Consider the following 23703-nt stretch of genomic DNA (forward strand, 5'->3'; position numbering starts at 1 on the left):
TTCCTAATGAGCCTTGAATTGGAAAGGCATGCCTACGATCTCGTGTAGCCTATAAAGTATAACTATAACGACTGTGAAATATTAACTCACGATACTTAAAAATTTAAAATATTGTTTAAAATTATATGTTACACCGAAGATATGATATAAATTAGTAATATGGAGAGAAAAAAAAAATATTTCATAGAACTAATTGTATTACAACAACATTTAATACGAACATAGCTAATATGCCAATACACCTTTCGCATCAAATGTCATCGTCTCATATACGGAAACCGCATTCTGCTTCTATTCCATAATATACCGGTTCATTCCCCTTACATCTGGTTTAAACCGGATCAAACCAGTTTATGTTGGTATCAAGCAATCCTAACTTTACCGAGCGGGCGTAACGTTATTGAAGGCAATAAATTGAATAGGAGAGGTCAGGAGGAACTGGTTAGGGCGATCTCGCCTCCAGCAAAGTGGACAATGGCCAGGCAGAAATCTGAAAGGCCGTCTTTGTTTTGAACCGACAGAAAGCTTAATATAGATATGAAGGATTATGCTATAGCTTGGAAGGAATCTCTTTGTTTTGTAGTGTATTTGATTAAAACGTGGTCAAAATTATAAGCGTCTTTGTATGGAGAATTTCGGAGATGTTTTCGAAGGTAAAAGCCTTCGAAAGAGAAAATTGCATTTCTAATTTCCGAAGTGTAGACGTTTCTCCTGAATACACAAGTAAATCAGGCTGAATGTTGTCACTGAGCGGGATAGAACGTTTTCGATGAGAATTGCAGCGAGCGCCTGATTAGAGCTAGAATTATGGCCTTATTTGCCACAGTTAACACTAAATGTTACATTTCAGATTTACTGTTGTTAAATTAAGCCATTTACGTGGTTCGCATAATTTACGGAGAGCGGGCTTTGATATTGTTAGTAATTGTATATTTTTAACATGATGTTAATTAAAAAAAAAACAAATATTACGAAATTTAGGCATATAAGTTTATTTTCGAGCTCATTTTAATGCAGGAGTCATATAGGGTCGAGATGTGGAATAAATGAAGTGTTAAAATTGATCACCCCGACAACAATTAAAACAATGTTAGTTGGTAACTCATTTGCATCTGAAGGCTGTTTGCGAGGCCATTATTGAAATTTTATGAGACTTTGATTATTATTCAGTAGACCGCTATTAGAGCAGTGGACACGGCTTTCAACACTTAGATGTTAGATGTTATGGAGATGGACATTATTAATCGTCACCTCTGGATATTTGGAAGTTTGATGAATATGCTATTTTGTTCCTACTACGATCGCTGATGTCCTAGTTATTTTTATATTCAAAATTTTCAATTATATGTTGTATGAGCAATCTTTTGTATTATGAATATCTTCAATGTAGGACTACCCTCGTAAATTTCAAAAACTCCTTCAAAGCCAATAGTAGTATACAATCCTCTCACTTAATATGTTCAACGCCAAAAAGTTTTAAATAAAACTCAATATCTATAAAAGTTTCCAAGACTGAAATGATAATATGTTTTTTAACTTTACCAAGCTTCATCCATACCCATGTAGCCCACCTTAAGTGAGATATCGATGAGTTATGTAATGGAAATCTGGTAATTGCTTTCAAAGTGTTAACATACATAATTTATAAACCATTATGCAGTTACATATTTGGCATGGATGAGTTGTTATGTGTAATAAGTCCTACATGGTTTGCTTGTCTCATTAAAAATTCACGATTCATTCTATCTAACTAAATATATGGATGTAGAATAAACTATACAAACCATGAAATATATGTAACATAAGATTATTCCTATAAAGAAGACGCCTCTGTTATAATAACTTTATATACTAAATTATTTGGTAACTTTTGAAACACGCTATTAGGATTTAAATGAGCCTCACCGGTTTGAGATTCCATTTTAATTGGCAGATTATTCTGACATCTGACGCTTTGTTTTTTAGCAATTCAAACAAGGATCCGATCGTGACTCAAGACTGAAAATCCTGAAGATAAGTCTAACGTAATTGCACTCGTTTTTTAACGACTTTATCTGATTTTTCTTCACGTATATCTAACAACGAAAATGAACTGTATTAGACAATGATAAGATCGGTTTTGCAATGTACTTATGATTTCAATGTGTGGGCATCCATCAAGATGGACAAGCATTTTCTGGAATAGCGAATTGGACGGTGGTCGGAAGGTTTTATATCAAAGCGATTTACGAACATATGAAAGCTAAAGAGCGATTTAAAACGATTTTACTTATACGTGTAAATATTGGCTGAAACTATTCTTGAGCATCAAAGAGATTTAACCTACAGAAAAAAGGTTTTAATAATTTTATTTATAAACTACCTCCCTAAACGACTTCATATACAAAATGAACTATGTTTTTTAAGGTACTAAGAGGTGTTATGGTTTTATTTTATTCTTTCCTGATGTTACGATTACTTTATAACAACATTTAAACAAACATTCATTTTCAAACGCCTAAGAAAAAAAAGAAGTCTTACTATGATTACTTCCATATAAATATTTCTAAAAGAGGGTATTTCTTCCAAAAAACAAGAAATAAACAGGAAAGCTTACATTCATTAGTTTAAGTATTTTAAACCTAAAAAAATCTCATGTGACATGCAAACTGATCAAACTGTCAAAATTGACATTAAAACATTGACAAGAATAAAAATACAGGCGACCAAAGTACAAAGTTTGCTCGCAAATGAATGATGACCCGCTCGCCGAAATAATGGATGGGATGGCGCTTGACCGAGCGTGTATTGGAGCGAAATTTACATACATCTGGTAAGATTAATGAACAACGATACACCGATGTTACCGTAATGGCCAAAGTTTTTGTAAATGCCCCTTGATTTCCTACTGCTAATGGTAAAACAGTACACTCGCTCTATCATTAATTTGTTTGTGATATACTTTTTCCACGTATCTGTGTAAAGTTTTGCGTCACGTTGATATATCAGATTCAGCGAAACTATTTGGCGAGTCGCTCGATATTTTAATATTTTGTTTTGCGATTTTGAGCACAATCACAGTTTCTATTATCAATATCTGACAAAATACTAAATGTTTTTATAAATACATAAGCCGCCCCAACCCTTACATCAATGCCATGGTTGCCCCACAGCTACATACGCCTCAAGCGAGGGGTCCCATCGATTGTCCAAGGTGCCATGGTGGGGTCAGTGCACGACAACGTCAGGATATTGAACTAATATTGCAGTTGAATAATCCAATTAGTGTACTGTCGGTATGTATTCCTTTGATGTATAAAGTCTTTGGTATGTCCGTTTCAAATGTTGTATTTGTCTATTGAAGACTTGGAGAACATTCAGAATCAGTAAGTGTTAATATATCAATACAAATAAAGGAATTTAATACAATTGTTGTTATCTTTGTTTCTGTTTCCGTAACATCTTATCTTTTCTTTCTTTTATCATAAATTATATTCGACGATTACATTTCAATAAAAAAAAAATCTTCTCACGCTCGTATTGTATCTGAATGATTGCATTGTGATTATACTTTTAAATATGACAAATGACGCGAAATCTACTCAAGTGTGAAGACGCGTGTTTATAAATTTGGTAATAGAAAATAATCTTGATTATTTGTTGAAATATCAACCGTGTGTGAATGGCTGTAGAGGTTAATATTGAATGTTCCGATGTTATTTAAATAAAAATTAAATGTAAACTGTAGGGCGTGTTGACTTGTATTTAGCTATGTTTAATGGTTTCTCTAACACTCAATTGAATGTGCATGGGAACACATATATAAAAGAAAAGTGCCCATAAATTATAACAAAACATGAGAAATATGGGAACTCGTGTCCGTGCTTTAAAATGTAATGAGTTTTGAACAGTGCTGAGTGCGAATTTCTAGATAATTTAACACATCGCAGTGCTGTCTCATGGAGAATTATTTTATCGCTCGTGAAGCTTTAATAATTGTAAATTTTAAACGTATATCCTTTCCCAATCTACGGTCATTATTTGTTAATCCAATATCACAACCAATTTACTTCACAATCTGATCGGACCTAATTCTTTTTGCTATTAGCCGCTTTATCTCAAACCCTCTCACGTCCACTCGAAAACTATTTGTCCAATCCTAAATAATTCCTGTAGAGAAAAACAACCAATTCGCTCGGCGTCACGTAGCCAGCGTTTAACTTTATCGTGTCCGCGTCCAGGAATTACTTGTGACATTGATCGATGCCGGACCAACTGGCCAGTCTAATAGACCGATTTCCGCATTTGAGGGCTGAGAAATAGTTTGCTGATGTATCATTAATTACAGCATACTTTACAAGTTTAATAATTAATCGATTAAATTTGAACGAAAACATGAATGGCAAATGTTTTCTCTATTTGAGTCATTAGTCAGAAAGTATCGGCAAATCCATGTTCGAAACAAAAGCAAATAAATAACCGTGCACTCGAATTATCCTAATACCAAATTGGAATAATGGCGTTTCAAATCCGTTCGACGTATCGCGTCGCATCGGATCGCAATTAGTGCAATGTTTCGCGCGTCGCCGTCCGTACAAAGCTCACTTGATCCGTTTTAGCTTTGCGACAGGGAAATCCGACACGACACAGATGCTTGATAACTAGATGTTCTAAATCAATTAAAAATTTAATAATCATTTATTAGTTATTATATTAATCAATCATCTACGCTCAGAACAGTGTTATGTAATTAATAAATATGCTTAATGTTTTGTTATATACGTATATTAATTAACACTTTTTGTAATTTTATTTCAATGTTTTGCATTTGTAATTGTGGCGTATTCGCGTGTATCAAAATTAAATTGGAAGTTGGTTTCAGCTTTAAATTTACAAACAAGATGATTTAGATTGTATTTCCGATAACAAAAACTAACTTATAATTAAATTAAGTACCAACAAACTAGACGGTCACGATATCTAGGCGGATTTGTTTTGTTACAGACATTATAATTAGTTGGAGGAATTCTGTTTTTGTTATTAAATTTTTATCGTTGCTTTAGACTCCAGTTATATGAATTATAAATAGTTCCTAATATATACTATTTTTCTACTGAAATGAAATATTGAAGATACAGCCACTAAGTCTTTTCATATTAGGTTCACTATTTAGATAACTTAAATGTAATTCATTATATAAATGTTTATGTTTGAATTAAATAATTAATTTATGTAATGCTGGGAGTGAATAGAAGTTGAATTTTTTTCTCAACCAGATTCTAAAATTTAGTAAGAATTTTATAAATAAATGACGTGTATACATACCATTTAATCAACTTATTTATTTCTCTGCCTGCACTTCCTTAAAAAAAATTCTTGTAATAGATCGCCATGAGCACATAATATCCGATGAACTTAATTCAATAGCAAATGTAATAAAGTGTATAAAGAAATGGTGATCGATTGAGAACACGCGTTTCCGATGACATATATGAATGATTACTCGATGATTACTCGATGAATATAAAATCGATTTAAAGATACACAATTTGTACTCGGACTCGGTAAGAAATTGTCATTTGTAGATTCAGTTTTGATTGATGGTGAACGATTGATCTGGGACGTTTATCTAAAAATAAAATTAATATAGAATAATTATGTTATAAAATATGTTATATAATTATTAAAGATTTTGATTTAATTTAAGTATGCTAAATTATAGTGTTTTGTTATTTCAAGTATTAGTAATTAAATTTAAAGAATTGAAGAAAGAAAATGTTACTGTTGATTTCTGTTTTCGAATTACACTGAAATATTTATAGCCAATTTTAGTCTGTTTTTATTTTAAAATAAAAACCATATGCCATTCGCTTGTGTCTGCAATTTGTCTTATAAACTTGTAATTGAATCAAATCTCACAATGCTATTGTCACTTTACTGCTAAGGGGTATATAAAGATTCTTCATTGCATATTAAAAATATATATTTGAAACATAAGTTGAATTTTCTTAATAGACTTAGGCAGCTTGAGATTGTTGTATATATTTTATATACCAATCTACGTTAGAATATAATAGTATATATCCCTGTATAGTATATTAATAGTGTCAACTAACACATTCCACTTATAAGCTCAGTTTTGAACTGCTTCAATAATTCATTAGCATGTCCAAAAGTCTTATACCTCAAACTCAAGTCTTCAAACAATGGATTTGAAATGTCAAACAGTTTTAAACTACCAATATATATGTATAAAGGCTGTTTTGAAAGTTTATTGTTATGGCATCTTGTCTTTAAGGCCGTAAGATGTTTGGAGTTGGGAAACACTGGTCTTTAGTTTGAAAAGCAGAATAATATACTGTATTAATGTTTAAAATCAATATTGAGATTACTTTCGTATTAAATAGTGATTTAAATGTAGTTTGAAAAGGGACGTAGGAGAGAAGCCAGTCTTTATCCTCGAAAAAGGTAAAGTTTAGAGTTACTTGTGAGTCTATGAAAGATAAAAATACTTTAATCATGTCACATTATCAATACGTTTACATATATATTATTGCGAAATTCTTTCCAAACTTGAAGACCGTGTGTCCGAAATAAACCAAGCATATCTAAGAGCTTCGGGTGTTTATTGTAAATGTTTACGAAATTCTAAACAGGCAGTTTGAATGTCGATAAGTGTTGAGTGGATTTATTGAAATTTACGCTTAAAATGGGGCGTGAAGATGTTACCAGACGGTTAAGATCCTCATTTAGTTGTTTCTGAATAAAATTTTGTTGAACATTAATAAGAGTAATATAGAAACGTACAATAAATTGTAAATAAGGGCTAGCGTAAAAACCATTGTGAAATTGAGAGTAAAGAAAAATTTTAAAAATTGATTTGTGAATGTTATAAAAATGAAGGTGATATTATTACTATTTGTATACATTTATGGTTTATCAAACAGACCACAAAGTAAAAGAGACCTAATAATCTCATCTAAATAATACTTATTACAGGACATTACTAGAATTACCAACCATCCGACTTCCAGACGACATCAAAGCAAAGAGCACAATCAATTCCGCTGTGACAAATATCAAAACGTTTCTAACAAACTATGCTATTAGTCAAATTAATTATTTACGGTAGCGTTTTGTTACTTTGACCATATCGCTAGTGTTGTGCAATCTGCTAAGAGGCAAGTTATCGATAGATTTATTCATGAGACCCAAATCCGTTGCAGACTTTAATGGATGGCAGTTTAAGTTTTGTTCAGCATTTGGCAGCATTAACGGCGATTGGAGCGTTGTATATCGCCTTCTATTACTTGATGATTACACTTATATAGATATTATAACTGGCCACAAATATATGTATGTTAGGTGAGCTCAAAAAATATCTTATAATATTTAGTATATCAAATGAATATTGATTACAACACACATCTCTAAGTAACAATCTGATATATCTGTACATTCAGATTCCTGTCTGCTGCAAACAATACAGAATACATTATCTTGAAGTCAACAACAAACCCTACGTCTTTAGTTCTTTGATGGCCAGCATCTATAATACATTCTCTTCAAACCGCATATTTTGATGGTAATATTACTATTGGTATACATCGATGAGTCACTACTAAGTTTGGAGCAAGCTTAGTTTTTGTTTTATAAATTATGCGCAATGTATACGTCAAGTTGAGAAATGATTAGTTGATTGTATTTCGTAGTACAAAATTACAGGTTGGATTGTTAAGTCATTTTGTCGTAGGACGTCTTTCAAACTCAAAGACATTTCATGAAATAATTTCCGTTCGAATTCGCAATCGGTATGACGTATTACTTTGAGGTGAGTTATTTACTTGGGTCAGTATATAACTTTATTTACATAAACTCTGACTTTAGATTTTATTTACTATTTTTTAAGTATCTTAATACATATAATTAATTCTTTAAACTTAGATATACACATAGAAAATTGCTTCCAAATATAAAAACTTGTAGTATTTTCAAAAGTAAATTCGTTGTGAAAATAATATGTTAGCGATGTGACACTTGTTTTCATACCACCCAACCCTCTATTGATGGGGCTTGTAGCGCCATCTGTCTTCAGACCTGTGAGTTTATACATATGTATTAATAATGGTAACTCATCTTTAGCTTAGTCGGCTAATAGGATTATAACAATCTGTCGGCATTCTCTAACTATTATTAATATTAACAAGATTTTCTATTTAAACCATTAACAAATGAAAATTATCCATTGATAACAAAAAGGTGTTTTGTGGCTTTTTGAAAAAACTGTGAATGTGGTGTTTCACACAGTGTATTTTTTAATCTGAACATTATACAATTGAGAGAATATTTACAATTCAATATAAGACAAATTAACCAATTAAGTACCTGTATATTTGTAATAAATAAAATAATGTATTTATTAGCCGTTTGTTAAAAACAAACTACGATATTTATTTAAAACATTGAAAAAAGTTATATCTTCTGTGCTTCTATGTGGGTAAGAGGAGTACTGCTGCGTCACCAGCTGACGCGAGCAATTGTCACCACCAGCTTCTGGGTTCTTTCGAGCTACGTTACATTATCCCAATTGCGTAGCCGGCTGATAGATGCACCAAAAAAATTTTGCTTCAATATAAAAAAAAGTATTATTTGAAAACCATCAAAGGTATCTATAGACATTACTTGATAGATTCGTAATATGACTTTGTATATAATATGATAAATTTATAGAATCGTGTCATAAATTTAAAATATATTTAATTGTGACGTGTATGTGAGATAGTACTTCATAAAATAATCACGGTGAATAAACACATGTAAAGTACACTCATATTTTTTCTTTCAAAATACTGTCATAGGACACCGCTTAAAACGAGGCACTCGAGTGAATTTTTTATAATTTAATTGCTAATTTGCTTTTCCCTTCGTATCGTATTCCCTTTTTTTTCAGCGTTGTTAAAATTTCTGGATTATCTCGGCTTTTACCTGATGAATTATTATTGTTTTTTACTTTATTTCCTTCCGTAGTTACGTTTGAATCTGCTCTAATTATTTCCTCTTGGATAAACAAAGGGACTTCAGGGTTATCGTGTTGCTTTTATATTGTAAATGTGCTCTTGAGTGAACTTGGCGGATTTCATGTTTTCAACATTCCTATAATTTTAGTTAAAAAAAATATTTTGTTAAAGGATTTTTAATTTAAAGTACACAGTATATTTTTATATTAAAATAAAAGACTTATATGCACGTTTAGTATTGCAGCGTCATATAAAAATTAAAATAATACTAAGTAAAATTCTTTTAACAAAAAATCAACAGTGTCCAATGTCTGTCACCTAAATTAATCCGCAAAACTCATAACGTCGCGAGTCATATGCAAATTCGGAATTTGCATACAAGTTTGACACGTGACTGTTGCCGGTTCACGGGGATTACATTAATTTTCAATATAGCAGATTCTACTTTATCTTGATTGGCTATTGCGTTATGGAATTCTCATTCGTCACGTGTTGAAAGTAAGTCTGTTTGCGTTAGTTGTTTAAGAGATTTATTATGTTATGGCATTTATTTTCTTACATTTTTTATTAATATTAAAAAACCATTAAAATATGGTTATTGTGTTAAATTTAGTTTTGTATTCTTCTTATGTAAAAATATGTATTTACATATATTTTAACTCTATAGAAAGTTTTGTAAGCTGAATGTATTCAGGAATATCTCAATCTTCTTAGCTTTAAAACAATAACTCTTTGATGTACTTTATAACTAAAATCAAACGAATTTACACTTCAGTAACTTATCAACAAAATAAACATAGTAAGTAATACAGTAATTATTTCTTTGATTAATCAATTTACACCCAGATAATTTCTGTGTACAACGCTTTTACTGTAAAACCTTTTTATGTATTTCCTAATATTATATATAATTTTATTAATTATTTTCCGATGACTAATCTTTTATATTACAATAATAATCTTTTATATTACAATATTCGGCCATTTGTAAAGTGATACGAGGGTCAAGCAAAAAACAGAGCATCAACACAAGATGTCCGAAACAGTTTGTCTTCATTCGCGACAGGTTTATAAAGGGGGGGGCGGTAAATAATATCAACGCGTGGAGCGTCATGCAACATTCATAGTATATTGATATACAGGATGCTTTAATTGATTAACTTTTATAGTATTTCGAAACAATCGTATTCATCAATAACAATATTTTAGTTTTCATTTCATTCGTAGAATTTAAACGTGATTTTGAATTATATCATCTTAATTTTTAGGTGACAAAGGTGTTAGGGATGTGTATCACCCTGTATAACTGAATAAGTGGATTTCCCACAAATGTCTTGCGGTCGAAATTATCTTTGTAGCTATTGGGGCCTAACAAGAATTATTAGGGGCAGTCGGTATTGAGGAAACGCTGGGAAGTATGATACCGACGACCGGTACTCATTTACTGTTATTTTCAGACATGTTGTATTTTTATTATTACTATTTTTGTAAATTTAATTAGAATTTTGTCTCATAGTTTTTTTGGAGTCCAATAAATGTACTTTTTATCCCTGACAACTTATTAAGAGGAGTATAATAAGTTAATTTTGATGTCCGTCTCTGTGTTTGTCTGTGGCATCATAGCTCTGAAATATTTCGATTCAGTTTTTTTTTATTTGTAAGCCAGTTTCCTGACGGTGTTTCCTTGATTGGTTTGATAAAGAATACTGGCCATAACCACATGATTAAGTGCTTTAAACATTATAGTATTATTGTTTAAAATGAAATAAAAATATTCATAAAAATTTCTTTTTTACAAAAATATATTAAGTTAATACTTTAATTAGAATTAAATCGTAAAATAATCGGAATTTTAGACTACATAAATATATTTTCCAAACATAAGTTCCACGGTCATGTAAAATATATAGACGTATAAAGGTATATATATATATATATATATATATATATATATATATATATAGGTATATATATATATATATATAATAGATTTAAATTACGAGCACATTATTTAAGCGTTCCAAGTATACTTCATCATAATTACATTATATACGTATAATATATAATTAAATTAACCGAAATTTTATTCACCCCACAGTAATCCGCACTTTTCCCTAAACCGGGTAAATGCAACTATTTCTAGTAAATTGAAGTAAAAGAGAGATTTAATCGAATCAACCGCTTTGGGGGAGTAATTGAATATGATCCACTTAAGTTTTTTGCGGTAATGTTCTGCTGATTCACATTTTATTGTCTCTAAGTGAATCTGGGTGGTGTAATATGTATATAAAAAGAGAAAAATAAGTTACAGAAATATATTTACTGGTTACGGTAAAAGATTTTGTGTAAGCTGTTATTTGTAACTCTCAAATGACTCTTATATGTCTCTATATTCGAATTGAAGATGAGACGGTTTCTGGTACATGAAAATCCTACATACATTATGTAGTTTATCGTAAACTCAAGTTTAAAATCCCTAACAATCATATAAAGAATTCTATTGTGGTTTCATAAATCATACATTACCTGGTAAGATTACGGTTTGAAACGAGACAGGCAATTTGTCATGCGACCGCTCAACCGAGATGGAGATTACCCTTTCTGCGATTTTCAAATTTGTTATTGTTACGCTCCGCGATTTCTCGCTGGGGTAAATAAAATTGATAACTCAAGCCTATGATTCTTTATAGATAAGAAACTGAATAAAAATAAGTCAGATTAACATGCGAACGTAAATGTAAGAATATTTTTATTATGTAAATTTGCCAACAAATGTTTTGTTTGCGTTTATTCATGTAAATGAACAAAGAAGTATGAATGATGTAAAAAAACAACATGATATAGTCAATATAATTGTTTTTATAACAGGAAAATGTATGGAATGTCCAATTAAAAATCGTTAATTAATTACCATTATTCTAAATCATCCATAGGACTTGTCCCGTATGGGGTAAAATAATACGCCCTGGGGTAAAAATAGGTCATGCGGATGTATAATCCCTTTAATTAACATGGAAAAAGGTTCGATTTTCACCCCATGGCTAATGATGTGTTAATCCATGACAGAGGATCTTAAAAAAATAAAAATGATTGTATATTCAGATTGTTTGTAAGTGGCTAGTACAAATAAGATATTTTAAATGATTTTTTTAACATTTTTCAACTTTCAAAACAATCCCTTAAAATATTGAAGACAGCTTCACTTTACTTTACTAAACGAAATAATCCGTTATCTTTAATCCGACATTTGAAAAACTAATATTTCATTCACCATCTCAAAATAAAAACTTGATTAGTTACTTCCCAAAAACATTCCTGCATCAGTCTATTTCTGACGCCATTGTTCAAATCATGATTCTATTCTGAATATTCTTCACGAGGATCTGAATGCGAGTCGTAGTTGTTCTCAAAGTTTTTTTATACAAAACATATATTTTTGTATATATCTTGTGCACGATTAATTTCAACGTCATCTGTCATCTAAGGAAAAGAAATCATTTTGTTTGAACACACCAAAAGAAAAAAAAGGAAGGAAGAGAGGTTTCAAGATTTATTTATGTTTTATTAAGTTATGAACATGGTCTGTTGCACACTTTGACAGACTAACCTGGCTAAAAAATGTCCTTCATTTAAGTTTTGTAAAATATTCAACACGAAACTTAAACATACTATTTTATTCGAATTAAATATTCTAGTTCAAATATTAACAAAATTAAATATATCAAATTTTGGACAAATACAGACAAATATTCAGGAATCTACAGTATAAAAACTGCTAAACAACTATTCTAATTGCCAGAAAATATGGGATGTAGTGATAGTTATATCATATTATTAGTGCTATTTGAGCTCCAAGAAATTTACATAAATAGTAACAGGTGACTTCAACTGGCGATCGGTAAACTTAATACTCTAGGGTACGTCAAAAGTCCTTAGTTTTAAAATAAGTTTCCTTAGCAATAAACATACTACTCTTAATGAAATACACTAATTTTTGATATTGTACATTATTTTGAATTGAATAACTTTTTTCTTGGAAAGCAGTTGACGTTTTTGTGATATATTTTTTTATAAACAGAAATATATTTTAAGTTTATAATATTTAAATTATTTTAAAGATAACGATATATATTTTATACATATTAACGAGTGAGATAATCTCTTTGTGTTATCGTGTTATTGTGTGAAATAAATAGGAAAAAAATACGATACACAAACATTTTACAAAGTAATTGAGTAAGCATTAAATAACTTACACCGAAAATGGATCTTACCGTGATGTAATAGAGTATAAATTTGCTATAAAATATAACGGTAAGTCACTTATTGCAATTTTCCCTAAGCTCAATCACAGGTCCGCTGGAGCGTTCACGTAAAAACCAAATTGGTCGCAGGTTACTTAAAACCAGTTCGCAAAAGAGCGTGGAAACCATTAAAAAATCAGCGAAATTCATCGTTATACCGATTTTATTTCCTTTTAAACAACGAAAAAAAAAAAATTTTCCAGTTGATAAATTCAATGGAACATTAATTAGTACTTTTCAATCGTAACAAGTTATTGACATGTTTACATTTTGTAAAGTTGTTTACAATGATATACTTAAATGTAAACATGTTGGTTATTTGTAGGTTTTTTACGTTATGAACTAGGAAAAGGTTCTATATTGAATGGCAGAAATAATTCCAATACGTGCAGGTTCAATACACCGTTAAACAATTAATTGTGATATAGCCAATTAGTGCCAACACGGCATCTGGCTTAAAACAGATTTTATTTGAAATAGTTGACATTATTCGCCACTAGAAACCTTAATGGTCCTTGCAAGCCTCTCCTAATGAAATTCTTCGTAAGATTTATTTCTGTTTTAAGCTATAACTTTAAATATGATAGCCATGTTTTTATTTAGAACTATACATTAAATTCTCTCTAATACTGTAATGAAAAAATGTATCAATAAATTATTTTTAAACATTTAGTTAAAATCTAATTTAAATTTATATTAATTTAAATTTAAAATGTGTTTTAGTGTTGTATTTATATTATCAGTGTGTTGTTCATTAAAGGTGCGTGCGGGAAGCAGTCGCCGCCGGATACCTTTCACCGAGCGGCATCTCTTTGACGGTGACATCAATGGAGGAAATGTAAGGTGACCATAATTAATTAGATATGCATTCAGAATAAACAATTGGCAATATTACGTAAAAATTCCATCAATTTCAATTAATTTCAAACATATGCTTTTGAGCATATTTTAATTACTACTTTATTAAATCATATCTCTTTTTAGTACAGTATTTTTAGTACCGCTTTTATTATTAATTAATTGATAAAGCTATTGTAACGTATCCTTAATTTTAGTAATTATATCATGAGTTTGAATCGAAAAGACTACTTATATTTGATTTGATTTGTTTTCAGCATAAACAGTTATTAATGGTGACCCTACAGCTAGATGCGTCTCATAAACAATTATATGAAACGAAAGCTTTTCTTTCCCGAGGGAATCTTTTGTCGCTGATCATCCTCAAGTTTGACGTATTAATGAGATGGCTGGCTTTTTGTTCTTGTTCATTTCGTCGGCTTTGATCATTTTTCTGTTGTCATGAATTAGAATAAAAATATTCCCTGATATCATCAAAAACAACTCTCCAATACAGAATTATAAAACGATTTTCCAAATGTGAAATCCTATTTTCATCATATAGTGTAAGATCAATGCTTTTTAATTTGGAAATATGCGAAATAATCGTTTAATTTGTCAATTTAATGCAATGAATATTTCTACAAAACTTCATCATATAAATTTCGTAGCTACGTAGAAATCTCGTAGCTCCGTAGACATAACTTCTACGGTCGTAGAATGAACATGAATTCTTATCTCTAATAAAGTTAAACAAAGGCTTACTAAGAAAATAATAAATTATTAAAATATAGTAATAGTAAATCGTTTTATTCAAAATTAACAAAATATAACAAAAATAAAATAACATACGAACATAAATAAGCCGCAAACCCAATCGTCCCCTATTTGTCGAGTTGCGAGGAATCGGTAATAAATTCAATAACAAGAGGTGTTCAAAGGAAATTGAAGAAACATGGTCCCGACCAAGGGTCCACCGAGATAAGTTTGTTGACCGGTGAATAAATTGTTTTTATATAACTGTTATTCTAATATATTTGGTTTAAAATACACTTTATGATAACGTTTAAAATACACTTTATGATAAAGTTGTTGATAAAAAATATTTTATTAACGGAGATTGAGTCCCTGGTGGTTGGATTTATGTTTTGGAATATTCTTGAAGGGAAAATTAAGAAAAAACCTTCAACAATTATAGAGGTTTATAGTATATTTTTTAGCCTTTTCGTTTATTTTATAAGTATGCTCAATAAAATTATATCATTTAACAAGCCTAGTGTAATTTGTGATAAACTTAGCTTCAAACATATGCGTAACTCCATAAAACCCTCAATAGTATGTAATGTCATTGACCCTTAACGTGTACATTGAATAAATAACATTTCCACCTGAAATAAAAGGACAGTAAACGACGGTTGCCCCGAAAAGTAGTTAATCGTATTTAGAGACCGCTTCCGAGCACGAATAGCTTCATTTACTATTTTTATTTCCGGATAGTGATGAGAAATTGATTTTGGTATCGATGAAATAACCAAGCGCCCAAAGTCTCCTTGAAATTATGGCTGCCTTGTTTTGCTTCCATCATGATCAATCTATTTCACTTTAGTCTAATTCGTTAGACTTGGTTGGACTGAGTTTTACAATGTATATTTTTAAAGAATTATGATTAGCCTTGAATTATTCATAATTATGGTAAATAGTTTAAAATTACCAAAAATATTTGTCGACATAAACATGTAATGATCGATACATCACTAAACATAATAAGAGCTATCGGTGTATTGAGATTAACTTGCTTTTATAGCATCAAGTTAGTGTGCATTAAATTTAACGATTCTCCTTCATTGGACCGTTGCAGTAAATTGGTCAGCGCAAAGATCCTAAGCAACTGTTAAATATTCATATTATTTTTGCTACTAAAAAAAAATATTATTAATTTTTAAAGGCTGGATGGACAATAGATACATTCAAAAATATACTCATAATAAAATAATTGAACTTGCTAGTTTATTACTGGCTATGTTTTATTTAATGCTAACTGTTTTAAAATACAGAGAAAATCTTTACCGTACATAGTAGGAAAATAATTAAAAATTTCTGTATATATTTACTTCACATACATGCTCATTAGATTTACCCCTTAAGGTTATTTCGGTGACATCAATGTGTATCTGTTAAAAAACAATTATCATTGTAATCAAAGGCACCCTTGCTCACGGCGACTAATTAAACGCATGAGTAGAATTCAATCGGCCGGCAGTCGGTTGATTAAAAATCGCCCGGAAACTCATCCTTGACGCATAAAGTGCTTGGTTGACCGTACAAATCATGTATTGTGGAAAAAGCAGGGTACTCAATCATATATTTATGTACCTGGTATAATATGTATAAACTATCTGGTAGCTGTTAATCAAAGTCAGTGCTGGATACCGATTTGGTGGATAGTATTGAATATAGCTAAGCATGTATTAAATTATTGAATGTCGTCCATTTTAATTTATGAGAACAATTCATATATTTAATTCTATTTGGTCTAATATAGTAAAAATTTTCATGTCTTAATAAAGACCTATGATTTAACCTTCGCAGTACGTTCGATACAAAACAAATAGAAAAGAAAATATACAAATTTGAACCTCAACTCTGCGTTCGAAGTTATTGAAAGTTCTGCGAGCTCTTCAAAGTGTTCGTAAGATGATATAGAATTTTATTATGTTTATTAAATGAAGATCACCTTTTGTGTGTTGCATTGTGTGTCTTAGAGAGGATAAGTTAATCGATAAAGACAGTGGAATAAAAACGAACTTAAAATATAACGATGTCTAAGATTTATTGTACACGTTTAAAAGAAACTATATTTTTTCGTTATGTTACATTACACAAGACATTTTAAATACGTTTTCATTAACAATGATCGTAGAAAGAAGACGTGAAAGTGTCTAAGAGTAAATCAAGGAAATAAAGTTTTATTTAAAATGAAAAAGTTGCAAAAGGTGAGTTTCGTTCGACGAAAGAGAGTGTGAATCTGAACTATTTACCTTTCCTAGTCCTAACCTTCCACTTACGATACGATCTGATTTCACAACCTTTGACAGCTAAATAACTTTGATCAAATTATGTTTAATACCTTTGACTGACGAATCACACAACTGAAACAGATAATGTCGTTTTCAATACATTAAAAGGAATTCCAGGTGCCCAAACATATAAATGCTAAGTAGCGACCCTGGAGAGCAAATCGTAAAATTAGAAAAAGTGCCTCTAGGGTATCCGCCCTTATCCAATTGAAGTCACTTTTACGATCCTATTATAAAATAGTCTTTATGAGCAATTTTACTGCTAAAAGACTTACGTAATTTCGTCACGGGTTAAGGCTAAGATGAGATTTGAGTTAAAGAGCTATTAAAAGTTTTAAAGCGGTTAACCATTTCTGGTCAGTAGCAGCCGAAATTTAATTTCAATTTTAACGACTGATGAAATTAAGATCATCCAAAGTTGTAAAAATATAAAATTGTCTACATATTTAATGTAATCAAATCAGTCAATTGTATGTTTTTATTTTCAAAGCCGTTGATAGTCTTTCAATGTATTGGTTTTGCTGTTTTCAATATAAAATTTTTCTTTACTAAGATGTATGCCAATACTTCCTTTTTCACTCAAAGGATGGTTTGAAAAAACATACTCTATCTTATTTTGCATTCATATTTACATGTATATTAGATATAAAGGAAAATAATAAAAGAGCACTCACAAGAAACAACTAAGTTGAAAATAGGTACTAGTTATCCCAATATTACACATATATTATTGTAACTTACCTTCTATTTTAGAGTCAGTATCTTCTAAAATTATAGCTTTCATGCACTGAAATAATACAGATGTGGTTCGAAACTAGTTTATTATAGAGTATCATTGATGAACGTCGTTTTCCCTTGCAACAGATCAATGGAACAATAAAAGGGGTATTCCATCAAAATCTCGTATAAACAATAGATATAAAACGATCCGAGCGGAACACCCCTTAAGCCGCCGACTCAGCGCACTGCCTGATATTTATACAGGTTGCTATAATTATAATAACATTTCAAAACTATACATCACAATAATGTATTATATTGTTTTATATATTATATTCAAACAGAATAGTCTTTTTGATACTTTATTGAAAACTATATCTTTAATGTTATAGAGACTGTGCAAAATTTTTTGATAATACAGTAAGGAAAAAATATATCTTATCTCCATATAAAAAAAACATGAGTAGTAATTTTATCAGCCTGTATAATGATACATTTTATACCGCTGCATCCTACTCGTGTCCAAATCAATCACATCTGCGAGTGACACCTGAGGCTGATTTAAAGCCGAATTACATGTGTTAGTTAAATTACACTTTAGTTGATAAATTGTTTAAAATAGTCATTTTTTACATAAAATTGTATGTATAGTATTTATAAAATTAAGTATAATCTATTCCTGACTAACTATAGTTGTTCTTATATACTTCGAAATTTTAATAGTTATATTACTTGTTAAAACAATAAATAGCTAATATAAAATTTAAACTTTAAGGTCTTTATTTATTAGTCTTGTATATAATTTGTTCTTATTGTTTTATTGGTTCGTATATTCGGTTTCGTGCTCATGGTGGCGTGAGAAAATATACTTTGTTCCACACTGGACGTGAACTACCATTGTGTTTATATTTAGAAAAATTGCTCTTTAAATTTATAAGGCTAAACTGTAACCAATTTAAATTTTAATGGAAGATTAGAAAATATAGCTTTCGTTATTTTATAATGTGAATAAAAAACAATTTAATTCGTATTTGAAAATATATAACATATATATAAATTTGTTATCATTTTATATTTTAGTGTTTATAACTATCAGGGTCTTTGGAAAGCAGGAGGCACGATGGCTTTTGTGGGGATGTCACAAATCCTAGGCTCTCGTTGGAAACCGCGCAATTTTGTAAGGAACTTGTGAACTGGAAGGAGACGATCCATTGATATACCCTGCAAGGAGATACAGAAATATAAAGAGTACGAATTGTTGTAAAATATACTTGTTTGTACATAGATATAAATTATTACGTCTTGATTATTCATAATGAATTTCTGATTAAACACACAACAATAAAAATTGTATGACTTACAGGCGATCTTCTGTAAATTACTGCAGATATAAGCCTTCCCCATAGAATTTGTACCAAAATTGGACCATACTCTTCATTAAACTCCATCAAATGTAATTGCATCATAGTGTCCAGGTTTTCAGCGTCAGCTTTGTAAATATATAAACTATTGAATTTAACTGTTTAATAACGATAAAACCCCTCATTTATTTCACTGAATGTCATTCATAATGTGAATATTATCATTAGAATTTATTAGAATTTATAATCTATATGTGATTCTATTTTGTGGCAAAAATAAACACTAATGATGTGCTATTCATAGTTTGGGTTAGACAAAACAAATTCGAGTATCCGAATTAAGATAATTAAAACAGTGTTTGTAATAAAATATCACTAGTTGGGGCTGATTGGGATTTATGTTTTCACGGCGATTTAGTCTTGAATAAATGTTTATATAAAACTAATATACTGAGTGCAATAACTTACCTATTTTGGTATTGTTAGTTTCCAATGACAGCAATTGTCTGAAACATCCATTTACACTCCTTATGGCTTTAGACCAAATGTCAAAAGGTTTTTCCGAGTGATATCTCTGTCTTATAATGGTTCCTTTTATTTTATCGATAAATTCTTGACTTGGATTATTGAAGTTTCTACCAACAAGCCATCTGAGACCGGCCTATACAAATATTTGAGTTGCACTTAATAGATATTGTATAAATTTTCAAATTATAATGATTTATATAAAATACAATGGAGGTTATAAATGTATTACATAATTTTATTCAAGTCTTACCTCATCTGTCTCACTAATGTCCATTTGGTAGCAAAGGATCTGTCTCATCCGAGGGAAGCCTGTAGCTGGTACCAAAGCTACCACGTGCCACGTTCCGAGAATAGATTTCATGTCATAGTTACCCTGGTGATTGTCGCAGTAATTGATATTTTTTTCACCCTGCGTCATAGTACTTGTGACATATATAATGTATAGAACTACAAATAGAGGAGTCATCGTGTGAAGACTTCTCTTAAAGAAGTGAACAGGAGAGGGCTATAAATAATGTGAAGCGAGAATTGAGTTTAAAAGTTGTAGAAGTGACAATAAAGAAAATGTTAATGATTGTTTTGTATAAAGATTTTCACTTGCATATACACATACTAATTGTAATTATATCGTAGTTTAAAAATAATTATGCTATTAGTTTTACATCAACTGTATTTTTTTTGTTTGATTTTAAATAATCGTTTAAGTAAAATGTCTGCTTTTGACAACAATGTAATTTTGAAAATAATATCGTATTCTAAAATAATTATTTTTGTAAACTTGTCCGTTCTATATTTTCATAAACCAGTGATAGTGGTGTGCTAAAGTGTCATGTAGTTTAGAGAATAGAATAATTGTATTGCAGCGGCGAAACGTACTTAGTGTCCATTGTAAATATTGACGTCAGATGTCACGTAATAAAATAAACACCACTAAAATTTGCTTAACCTTAAAATGTGGAGTACTTTTAAGTTCGGTTTATAGTAGTTTAATCTGGCTTGAGTGTAAATTCATTGCGTCTAATATTTTAAAACATCTTTATTATCTCTAAAAATATACACTACCTATCTATGTTGTTTAGATCATTATATATCTATTTATGTATTTTTTCTGTTCATCTAGGATAAATAAATATAATAAATCTGTGATAAAGATATGACTGGAGTTCAAAATAAAGTATTTTTTCCATTAGTCCTGCTCTTTTGTGTTTTCTCTACACAGTACACAAAATGATATTAAAATTTACACTATTCCATAGCTTTAATGAAAAAACTTCCTTCTGATTATGATTACTTAAAAGTCTAGCCTTTTCAAATTTATCAAAGAAAATCAAAATATATGTATGGAAAATAACTATATATATTTTAATATAGATTTAAGACGGAACTTCCGTTTCAGTTAGAGATGAAAGGTGAATCTAGCTTCGTATCATTCTCAAGATTAACTTCCTTATAATTCAACACGAAACAGAAAAACATCAAAATAGTTTCAGAACAGAACGTTTTATCTCCTCATATTGATTTTACGGAGGTTATCCAGCTAAAAATTCACGATGGCCGTTACAAACACCATTCGTGAGACCATTATTTTATATTACATCATATTTCATTTTATATTTGTTATTATGAAGGTCTCACAGTTTTAAATATATTCCGAATGTTTAAATTTCGCCATTATCCTTCAGCTTCTCCAGCATCCTTAGAGATATTCTTTCTTAGCGAAAATACGGTCATTGTTTAAAAAGTCGAATCCTACATACATTTACTTGAACAAAGGCAGTAAAAACGGTTTATGGTCTTGTTATTGCCGTCCCAATGGACATGCTGTGTGGTCCAAGTTGTAAATTCAAAGATAAACTGCAGTTACTTCTATGCATACGTTATTGTACGGTTTTATTTAATTTATTCACATATAATGTATATCTTTATCAAAGTTTATCATACAAAAACGTATAAGATAATTAATTTTATATATTTTTTTAAATCTTAAAAAAGATAACAACTCGCTGGATCTTTTATTTTAAGCCAATTCCAAACAACGGAACAGTAGAACAGATTTTAATGTATCCTATGAAAATCTTCATTCAGAGATCTCCCTTTGAATTTTAATATGAAATCCGAATCGGGACTTTATTAGCGTTGAATGAAACGGTAATAAATTAAAATAAGTTCCCAATTCTTTCACTTACAAACAAAACCGAGAAAGTTGGAAATATTATTCGAAATGTGAAAAACAATTCGATAATAATTTCTTGGAATATGTTTTTAAGATAGTTTTTTCAGTTTTTTAATTTCGCTGATGATAATTTAATTGCGACATAATCTTTCCCTACGTCCATCAAGAATTACCATTAAACCATAATTTTTCCTATCTTTCTACGAATAGTTTGCAATAGAGTATATACATTATATTATTTTTTAAATTATTTTTGATAATTACAAACACTTCAACTTAACAAATTTCCCAACTCACCATTTTATATTTAACCATAAATCATTATAAACAACTTTCCCTTATTACTTTTACGTATTTATACATAAAAATCCAGTAATTAATCTTACCCTTTCACGAGCCGTTAGCTCTATAAATAAAACACTCGATTTCTGGCTCATTAACTGAAAGTTTTCATAAAGATCGTCCAAACCCTTTTATAATTTCATTAAATATCAAAGCATGTCATTTTTGACTGATGTTTTTGCTTGTTTTCGTTAATTATCCTAAGTTTTTAAAAGGTTTTTATAAATTATATAACAATTAAGTGAGTATATGAATTTAAATTGACAGATCTTAAGTTATTACATGAGATAGAGGTCATCATACGTACGATATGAGCATAAATTTATATCGTAATCGCATCGTTCGGATTCAATCAGTTGCAATAGTTTGATAGGCCGCAGTAACAAGGTTAGTTCCCTTATGGAATGTATTACAGAGCTCCGTGTAGAGTGAGATCGTAAAACTTTACGAACTTTCGCCCTCTCAACCTATCTGTGACAATCATCTTATGACACAGACTAGAAATTTACAGACCTTTTATAACATTTAAGTTATTATAATAGTTTGGATTTCAAGATCAATTAAGGTATTACGGCAACAAAAAAAGTGAGGATTATTTAGTGTTTTTAAGAAATAAAATATGTTGACTTATTTTAATGTTTACAGCTCTATAATTATATCTATCAAGTAGTATTTTAATTTATTTAAAAAACTAATTTTTAGGCTAAATTGCTCGAGCATGTTAAGAGGATACCTATATATTTTAAATCAAATGTTGTTGACTATTTTCAAACACTACTTATACTACGATCCATGTGCATAAATAAAAATAAAATACTGTAACTGAAAATGTAAATAAATATATTATATGTTAACAAATATAATGTTCGTGATATCCTCTGTCATCAGCTATTCTATACTATAAGGGCTGAGATTTCAATAAACGACATCCGATATGTGATTGCATTTCAGACGTACAGCCGTTAAATGACAGACTGACGACATTTTTCCTTACTATATTACATAAATTAAATGTCACATACAAAAGTGTATCCTTATGACTTCATAGCGAATGCGTATTATCTAAATGGATGAAATTCTGCGGTTATCATTAAATAAGAAATCTTTTTTTATTATTATTATTATTATTATTTAATGTATATATATGTGTGTGTTAAATTCATTTTATGCTAATCAGATATGCGTACTACATAAGTAGCTTTGTGTCGAAGAAATATAAATAACTATGTTCACATATATTTATTTAATACACTATAATTAGTAGGAATTTATGAATATAGGTGATTATTCATTTAAGATAAATTAAACATTATTTAAAACAACATCCCGATCAGATCATACCTGCCTTATAACATTAGAAGTTAA

General features: G+C 29.9%; 1 protein-coding gene and 1 long non-coding RNA gene across 3 annotated transcripts in view; one reads left to right on the forward strand and one right to left on the reverse strand.

Moving 5' to 3' along the window:
* Positions 1-14105: 14105 nt before the first annotated feature.
* The window catches only part of LOC133319416 (uncharacterized), a 101702-nt gene continuing 92104 nt past the window's right edge, over positions 14106-23703 (forward strand). The window contains exon 1 of the long non-coding RNA XR_009753032.1: positions 14106-14138. This is a non-coding gene — a long non-coding RNA (uncharacterized LOC133319416). The remainder of the gene's footprint in view (positions 14139-23703) is intronic.
* LOC116773841 (uncharacterized) lies at positions 18017-20305 on the reverse strand. Of its 2 annotated transcripts, none has more exons than XM_032666364.2 (4): positions 20074-20305; positions 19764-19956; positions 19296-19423; positions 18017-19155 (listed from the first exon to the last, which is right to left on the reverse strand). In XM_032666364.2, the coding sequence occupies exons 1-4, from the start codon at positions 20287-20289 to the stop codon at positions 19027-19029; spliced, it is 666 nt and encodes a 221-aa protein (XP_032522255.2). In that variant the 5' UTR covers positions 20290-20305; the 3' UTR covers positions 18017-19026. The 2 variants fall into 2 exon arrangements, with proteins under 2 accessions (XP_032522255.2, XP_061379877.1); XM_061523893.1 differs by having other exon boundaries at positions 19296-19453.

The sequence above is a fragment of the Danaus plexippus genome, chromosome 20 (assembly GCF_018135715.1).
Source record: "Danaus plexippus chromosome 20, MEX_DaPlex, whole genome shotgun sequence".
In the NCBI taxonomy this organism is placed as follows: domain Eukaryota; kingdom Metazoa; phylum Arthropoda; class Insecta; order Lepidoptera; family Nymphalidae; genus Danaus; species Danaus plexippus.